The 9,158-nt window shown below is 41.5% G+C and overlaps 1 protein-coding gene across 1 annotated transcript in view; it reads left to right on the top strand.

The window, feature by feature from the left end:
- Window positions 1–2,473: 2,473 nt before the first annotated feature.
- dbt (dihydrolipoamide branched chain transacylase E2) overlaps window positions 2,474–9,158 on the top strand; it is a 30,894-nt gene continuing 24,209 nt past the window's right edge. The window contains exons 1-3 of the mRNA XM_034179290.1: window positions 2,474–2,539; window positions 4,587–4,719; window positions 6,913–6,988. Of these exons, the coding sequence (XP_034035181.1) occupies window positions 2,498–2,539; window positions 4,587–4,719; window positions 6,913–6,988 (251 nt within the window). The 5' untranslated portion in view covers window positions 2,474–2,497. The remainder of the gene's footprint in view (window positions 2,540–4,586; window positions 4,720–6,912; window positions 6,989–9,158) is intronic.

Raw genomic sequence — 9,158 nt, 5'->3', positions numbered from 1 at the left:
CATTCAGCTAAAGTATTTCAAATGTTAAGGTGATCTAAGGTCCTATCCTAATGTCCCTAGCAATGTGTATACCTAAGTATTTAACAGGGATATTATAAATAATTGTTAAAGGAGAATTATGAATTGGTAATAATTCACATTTTTTAAGGTTTAAATTTAGTCTGGATGCCTTGGAAAAGAAATTAACATCTTTCAGGACTTTAGGAATTTGATCAGAATTTTTCATGAAGATGGTTGCATCATCAGCCAGCTGGTTAATTGCCATTTTTTGCCTAATACCATTAAATGATCAAAATCACTGTTTTTAATGAGAACTGAAAGCATTTCTGCTGCTGTGATAAAAAGTGAGGGAGAAATGAGACAGCCTTGTTTGATACCCCTGTTCACTGAGAATCTTGGAGAAGTTCCTTGTGGTAGAGTAACTGTACTGTTGGTATCCCTATAAATTAGTTCAATCACACGAATAAAGTTTTCTCCAAAATCAAATAAATCTAGGGTATTAAAGATGAACTTATGTTCAACTGTATTGAATGCTTAAAATAATCTAAGAATAAAATAAAGCCTTCATCTTCAATAAGGTGGTTGTATTGTAGCAAGTCAAGCACAAGCCTTATATTATTATGAACTGACCATCCTTTAATAAAACCAGATTGCGTATTAGAAATCATTTCTGTGATACCATATTTTAGTCTATTTGCATAGATGTGTGTTTAGAGTCTATACCAGGTTTAGGGATGAGAGTGATCAGTCCCTGCTTCATGGTTCCTGGAAGAGTGTGATATTCAAATATTTCCTTTAACATACCAAAAAAGATATTTTTGATATGCATCCAGAAATATCTATAAAAGTTACCGGTTAAACCACCAGAACCTGGAGACTCATCTAACTTTAAACATGTCACGGCTTTTCCCACTTTATCCACATTTATCGCAGCCTCACAGATGTTTTTGAACTGCCATCAATTTTTGGAATCCACTTTTTAATATGTTCAAAGAAAGCATCAGCATCTGCGGATGAATACGAAGATGAGTATAATTTATTACAGAATTTAAAGATTTCCTTGGAAATTAAATCAGGGTCAGTACATTCTTGGTCCTCTATCAGTAGTGTTCTTAATGTGTTTCCTTCTTGTCTCCTTTTTTCCAACCTACAGAAGTACAAAGAACTCCTCTCTCCCTCTTCCATCCATTTCGGTCTCGATCTAATTTAAGCTCCTTTGGCTTTACACAGGAAGATGTTATTCAGTGACGATTGCAAAATTAAAAGTTTATGTTTATTGTTTTCATTTAGACATGATTTATTACAAATACTGTTGATTTTTGTGATGATTTCCATTTCTTTCTTTTTTTCTTACTCTCCTTGCTTAAAATTTTGCTATTCGAGATGGAGATCTGGTGTACTTTATATTTTAAATACTCCCATTTGCACAAGTTGAGAGGTTAAAATCTGTGGTTACATTATTGATCATTGTAATAATTTCTTGACAGAATCACTCACTTTTCAGAAGCTCTGAGTTAAATTTCAAGTACGTCTTTTTAAAGGATTTATTTTTGGATATAAAATTAAGTGTAATCAAAGAATGATCCGTTAAAGGTGCAGCAGAGATCGTCGAAGTTTGGTTCAACCCAGGACTATTATCTGAAACCAAGCAAAAATCAGTTCTGGATTTGACTGAACCATCTGCTTTGAACCATGTGTAGGTTTGAGAGTCAGGATTATTAAATCGCCAACATCTTTTATCTTAAACACACTACAAAAATCAAACAACACGGGATTATAGGAGTGTATTTGATATTTGGAGTGAAATCTATCTCGCCATTCATCCATCAGCATGTTGGAATCACCACCAAAAATAAAGTTGTCAGTAGGATACCTTTGGCACAGAGTTTTGGTTGTTTTGGTAATTTCAGAGAGCATTAATTTGTTTTTGGTTTAAGTTGTTATAACCATAAATATTTCCTAGATTTAGAAAATCATTTGCCTCAAGAACACAAAGTATCCTTTAACCTTGAGGATCGTTTATGCTCAAAACGTTCCCAGGGAAGTTTTGTAAGAGAATAGCGACACCTGCTGACCGGTTTGTGTCATGGCTAAAGATAATTTTGTCACCAAAATTTTTCATCCATGTCATTTGAGTGAGTTAATTGAAGAAGGTAACAATGCGCGTTTTGATTTTTGCAGAAAAGGAAGATTGATTTTCTTTTTGTAGAATTTCTAATACCCCGAGCACTAAGTGAAACAAAAGAAAACGCAGAGTTGAAAAAGGACATGAAAGAAGGAATGGTAAATTCACTAAGAAAGTATGAACGTTTGTATATGAATTAAGCACTACTGCTTAACTCAACAATTTTAGAACATATCTTGCGGATTGTACGGAGGGTTTACGCCAATGAGCGACCCGCTGATCAGACAGAACACCGGCTGTGGGCAACAGGAGAAGAAGAAGGAAAATAACGATCAGTGATTGGCTGGAGAGAGGGGCGTGACTAAAGGAAAGATGGCGGCGTTGACCAAAGGTTTCTCTGTCGTCAGAAGGCTGGTGAGAAAACAAACAAACAAACGCCGAAATTAAAATAGTGACAAAGACGAAGTTATCAAGAAAAGCTTTTAATGTGTCTTTGCGCGTGCGTGAGCCGATTGCTGTTAGCGTGCATTTGTGCTCAGTTTTATGGTAATGCTAACAGATTGAATGAAGTTAAACGTTTAGCATGTAGCCGTAGCTGCTGACGTCACACTGTCTGAAAGGATAGTCGAGAATAAAAACGTGAAAAAAAAGTGGTCCCAACCCAGCTGGCTCACCAGTTGCAAAATGACATTCTTCGAGAAATAGCAATAGAAATATACGTGTCTTGTTTCAAAAAGATGATTCGATATGTCAGTGATATCAACTGGGAAAAAAAGTCTGGATGTTTTCTCATAAATACCTGATAGTAAATAAAGGAGGTGTCTTTTAGAATAATTCATCAGCATTCTTGGCATTTCATTCCTTTCAGTTTCGGTGGGGCAAAAAATTGCTTGTGTTGCCTCCTCCAACAACTTTAGCTTAACATTTGCAGTAAATCATCGGTTGGTCCATGTTGAACTTTTAAAACTGAAAAACCTCCAAACAACTGATACTGCTCCTCTGTTTTGTACAATTTCTTCATCGTCATGGTCTACCCCAGTTTGTAAAACGTCTTCATCCAACCTGTCCAGCACGGTTTCTGTTCAAGAGCTAATCCAAGCGGCTGTGCAGCAGTGAAAAGGGTCTCCTGTCACACCTCACCAGACCACTATTCACCATGTTCCAACATTTCTCACCACACGTGCTCTCACACACATGCACAGTCTGAACCTCAGAACATGCATGATGTCCACCATAGCACCTGTCACATCCCATCCACTGTTGCAGCATCCAAACCAAAAGTAGGTGTGTCCACCCCAAAGATCTGTCCACTTTCAGCTCTGTGGACCTCAAAGCTCCTCAGCTGTGGAAGAGGGCCCATCTCAGAGAGGACCGAAGTTTGTGGTATCCAACAGCATGAGGAGCCTCACATTTGAGCTTGGGCTCTGCCATGCACTGGATGACTCCTCAGCAGTCACCGCCTCCAGAATCATATTTACTGCTGAGCTAGGTCACTCTTCTAAATAGTAAAATGGAGTTTAACATCTTTAAATACAGGTTTTGTATGAAATTAGGAGAATTCAGGGGAAAATACACTCACAGGCTACTTTATTAGGTACACATGTTCGGTTGCTTGTTAACACGTCGCTAATCAGCCAGTCACATGGCAGCAACTCACTGCATTTAGTCAACTAGACGTGGTGAAGACGACTTGCTGAAGTTCAAACCGAGCATCAGAATGAGGAAGTAAAGGGGATTTAAGTGACTTTGAACGTGGCATGGCTGTTGCTGCCAGGCGGGCTGCTTTGAGTGTTTCAGAAACTGCTGATCTACTGGGATTTACACCCACAATCATCTCTAGGGTTTACAGAGAATGGACCCAAAAAGAGAAGATATCCAGTGAGCAGCAGCTGTGTGGATGAAAATGCCTTGTTAATGTCAGAGGAGAACGGACAGACCGGCTGAACGATGCAATATGTCAATATGGACCACTGTCTCAGGAATGTTTCCAACATGTTGTTGAATCTATGGCACCAAAAATTAAGGCAGTTCTGAAGGCTAAAGGAGGACCGACCCGGTGTCACAGACTGAATGGTCCCACCTAAAAAATTGGTCCGCTTTGCCTTTGCTGCGCATGTATCATTTGGGACCACAGCAGCTTGTCTAAGACAGAGTTTCTTCACCCAGTGCAATCAAAGGGAATAATGTGATTATTAACCATCATGACAAAGTAAAACCTCTTAAATCATTCTGAAGTCAGTTTGAAGCAGAAAGGAGGCGATAATCTGTTAATCGCTGCTAACGCTCCGACATGACACACAGTGATGGCCAGACTTCTGCAGAGGAGTGTTCGGTCTAGGAGAGCGCTGAGTCCCTGACACCTGAAGCCCCCAGGGTCCACTGTCACAGCACACTGAAGGAAATGCATGAAAGTGGACCGAGCTGGCTGGAGTTTGCTGACGTAGTGTTTGGTGTGTCTCAGCTGTGTCCACAGTATCGCCAGTGCTGTTTCCAGCTGCACAGTTTGGGGTTGGACAGAAGGAGACAGACGCAGCCATACAGATGTGGCAGAGACATTCAAGTGTTCAGCAGCCACTTGATACACACGGCTGTAGGTGAGTCCACACCAAGGTCCCACATGTCCCACAGCTCCACAGTCACTGTCTCAGAGCCTGGTCACAGCACAGGTAGACGCCCCCCCACCCCCTCCACTGTTCACACTTTAATCAATCAATCAATCAATCAATTTTTTTATATAGCGCCAAATCACAACAAACAGTTGCCCCAAGGCGATTTATATTGTAAGGCAAGGCCATACAATAATTATGTAAAACCCCAACGGTCAAAACGACCCCCTGTGAGCAAGCACTTGGCTACAGTGAGAAGGAAAAACTCCCTTTTAACAGGAAGAAACCTCCAGCAGAACCAGGCTCAGGGAGGGGCAGTCTTCTGCTGGGACTGGTTGGGGCTGAGGGAGAGAACCAGGAAAAAGACATGCTGTGGAGGGGAGCAGAGATCGATCACTAATGATTAAATGCAGAGTGGTGCATACAGAGCAAAAAGAGAAAGAAACACTCAGTGCATCATGGGAACCCCCCAGCAGTCTAAGTCTATAGCAGCATAACTAAGGGATGGTTCAGGGTCACCTGATCCAGCCCTAACTATAAGCTTTAGCAAAAAGGAAAGTTTTAAGCCTAATCTTAAAAGTAGAGAGGGTGTCTGTCTCCCTGATCTGAATTGGGAGCTGGTTCCACAGGAGAGGAGCCTGAAAGCTGAAGGCTCTGCCTCCCATTCTACTCTTACAAACCCTAGGAACTACAAGTAAGCCTGCAGTCTGAGAGCGAAGCGCTCTATTGGGGTGATATGGTACTATGAGGTCCCTAAGATAAGATGGGACCTGATTATTCAAAACCTTATAAGTAAGAAGAAGAATTTTAAATTCTATTCTAGAATTAACAGGAAGCCAATGAAGAGAGGCCAATATGGGTGAGATATGCTCTCTCCTGCTCTCTCCTTTACACATCATCATGACAGTGTTTATAACTAACAAGTCACTCCACCTGGACAGACACCAGTCTAAAGAGGTGTGACATTTCTGTGGTCCCAGCTGAGACTGTTAATCATCTTGCTCATAATAGTGATATTGGCCTGTGTGATTACATCATCATTTAACAGATTTAAAATAAATAGATCACCACACTGTGGTCTGAGTGCACAGCACCATTAAAATCCAGACTTTTCCCCTCCAGGTGAAGCTGTTGTTTGGTGAAGAATTTAGTACTTTAACATTTCTCATAAACCCCCTGCACTTCCCAGAATGCACTGCAGCACCAGCAGAGTTCCGGTGTTTCAAAGCAATGTAAACAGTGGCTAGCGAGGTTGTGGATAGTGCTGATTCAGCGGGTTCACGAGCGATTGATGATTCTGTCACGTTCTTTAAAGTTCAGAGGGTTATCTAGAAGAGGTGCAGCACCGATGTTCTCTTGTTGTCCACACTTCATGAGGTGTGTTTACATTGTGCCCTAAACCAGAACTCTGCTGAAACCGACCTCTCACGAAAGTCACAGACCGTGAGACAGCGTGAGATTCACAACTGCGAAACAGCAAATGGCAAATGTCTCAGTGCCACATTTACTGATGTTTTTTCATCTTTTAAAAATATATAATACTTGATGTTAAAGTTCAGGTTTCATTTTTAGCTTACCAAGACTGTAGAGATGATAGTGGCTTTCAGGAAGAACCCACCATCGCTCCCTTTTTCTCCATCCTCAACAACACTGTCTACTGTGGACACTTTCCAGTTCCTGGGATCCACCATCTCCCAGGATCTGAAGTAGACCTCCCACATAGACTCCATCAGAAAAAAGGCACAGCAGAGGATGTACTTCCTCAGATAGCTCAGGAAGTTCAACCTGCCCCAGGAACTGCTCATCATCCTCTACACATCCATCATTCTGTCTGTCCATCATTCAGTCTGTCCTTTGCATCTCCATCTCTGTTTGGTTTCCCTCTGCCTCCAAACATGACAGGCACAGAAAAAAAACCCATTGGAGCCAGCCTGCCCTCCATCCAGGACTTACACCGGTCCAGGACCAGGAGGCCAGTTGGTAACATCTCTGCAGACCCCTCCCACCCTGGACACACCCTGTTTAAACTCCTCCCCTCTGGTCGACGTTACAGAGTTCTGTACATCAGAACAACCAGACACAGGAACAGTTTCTTTCCACAGGCCGTCACACTGATGAACAACTTAACCTGCCAAAAAACTCTCATTCTTTTTGATGATAATGAGGTGTTTATTCCTGCAGCCAGCCGCGGACCCATCGTCCAGTTCAAACTCTCCGATATCGGGGAAGGAATCATGGAGGTGACTGTGAAAGAGTGGTATGTACATCAAATAATAACAATAAGTTTATTTAGCAGTTAAACACATACTGTAAACTTAAAATGTTTGTATTGGTTCCTGTAGATTAGGTTAGGTAAAATTTTATTAACTCCTTGGGAGGACTCTCTCAGGGAAATTGAGATTTCAGGGGGGTAAGAAGCACACAGAGAATCAAAAGTGAAAGTAAAAATCAGTTTGTAAATATAAATACACAAATATAAATACCAGCCATACTAATACAATAACATGCTGTTGTTGTGCGGTATGACAGATATTCACCCTCTGTCATTTTGGGCGACTTGGCGTGAACGGAGGAACTCAGAAAATGCATACCGCACAACAACAGCATGTTCTTTGCATTATTATCACTTTTTACTGAGATCCACAACACGTAACGCGTACATAAAAAGTTGGCTCACTTCTGGCTTGTCGGCTGGTGCGTGCGCTGCTGTCCAAATTTGGCAGTGCGTCCTCATCAAGCTGGCTGCTTTAGCTGCTGTTCATTGTCATACTATCCATGAGAAAATCATCCAGAATATCCATATTGGGACCAAAACACACTTCTCACGTTTTCATCTTTTCCTCTGCGGACAGTTTGTTCCCTCCCACCCCTCTGCGGACAGTTCTTGGGCTGCGCGCGCGTTATGATGTCAGTTGTTTACGCACAGCGGGTGGGTATAGCCAGATAGCGTCGACATAAATCTACGATACCGGCCCAGCAACGCCCCAGTAAAGTGATAATAATGATCAATAGTGGTTTACTGGCTACTACTGTTGCTCTCCTTCCTGTCCTCTGTCTTCCTGTTGCTCCTCCTCCCCCTGAGTGAGGAGTTGTACAGTCTGATGGCCTGAGGGACAAAGGAGTTTTTCAGTCTGTTGGTCCTGCACTTGGGAAGGAGCAGTCTGTGTCTGAAGAAGCTCCTCTGGTTGCTGAGGGGGATGAACTTCACTTTGAGCAGATGGGCCAAGTTCATCATTGAAGTCACCTGCTGGAGTCAGTGGCTCCAAAGAAAGCCTGCCCCCTCTTGGCCCTTTCTGGAATCCAACCCCTCACAAAAATGATGGAATCACCGGCCTCAGAGGATGTTCATTCAGTTGTTTAATTTTGTAGAAAAAAAGCAGATCACAGACATGACACAAAACTAAAGTCATTTCAAATGGCAACTTTCTGGCTTTAAGAAACACTATAAGAAATCAGGAAAAAAAATTGTGGCAGTCAGTAACGGTTACTTTTTTAGACCAAGCAGAGGAAAAAAAATATGGAATCACTCAATTCTGAGGAATAAATTATGGAATCATGAAAAACAAAAGAACGCTCCAACACATCACTAGTATTTTGTTGCACCACCTCTGGCTTTTATAACAGCTTGCAGTCTCTGAGGCATGGACTTAATGAGTGACAAACAGTACTCTTCATCAATCTGGCTCCAACTTTCTCTGATTGCTGTTGCCAGATCAGCTTTGCAGGTTGGAGCCTTGTCATGGACCATTTTCTTCAACTTCTACCAAAGATTTTCAATTGGATTAAGATCTGGACTATTTGCAGGCCATGACATTGACCCTATGTGTCTTTTTGCAAGGAATGTTTTCACAGTTTTTGCTCTATGGCAAGATGCATTATCATCTTGAAAAATGATTTCATCATCCCCAAACATCCTTTCAATTGTCCAAAATATCAATGTAAACTTGTGCATTTATTGATGATGTAATGACAGCCTTCTCCCCAGTGCCTTTACCTGACATGCAGCCCCATATGACTGTGGAAATTTACATGTTCTCTTCAGGCAGTCATCTTTATAAATCTCATTGGAACGGCACCAAACAAAAGTTCCAGCATCATCACCTTGCCCAATGCAGATTCGAGATTCATCACTGAATATGACTTTCATCCAGTCATCCACAGTCCACGATTGCTTTTCCTTAGCCCATTGTAACCTTGTTTTTTTCTGTTTAGGTGTTAATGATGGCTTTCGTTTAGCTTTTCTGTATGTAAATCCCATTTCCTTTAGGCGGTTTCTTATAGTTCGGTCACAGACGTTGACTCCAGTTTCCTCCCATTCGTTCCTCATTTGTTGTACATTTTTCGATTTTTGAGACATATTGCTTTAAATTTTCTGTCTTGATGCTTTGATGTCTTCCCTGGTCTACCAGTATGTTTGCCTTTAACAA

Source organism: Thalassophryne amazonica, chromosome 10 (assembly GCF_902500255.1).
Source record: "Thalassophryne amazonica chromosome 10, fThaAma1.1, whole genome shotgun sequence".
Lineage (NCBI taxonomy): Eukaryota > Metazoa > Chordata > Actinopteri > Batrachoidiformes > Batrachoididae > Thalassophryne > Thalassophryne amazonica.
The sequence above is the reverse complement of the archived record's forward strand: the minus strand, read 5'-3'. Positions and strand labels throughout refer to the sequence as shown.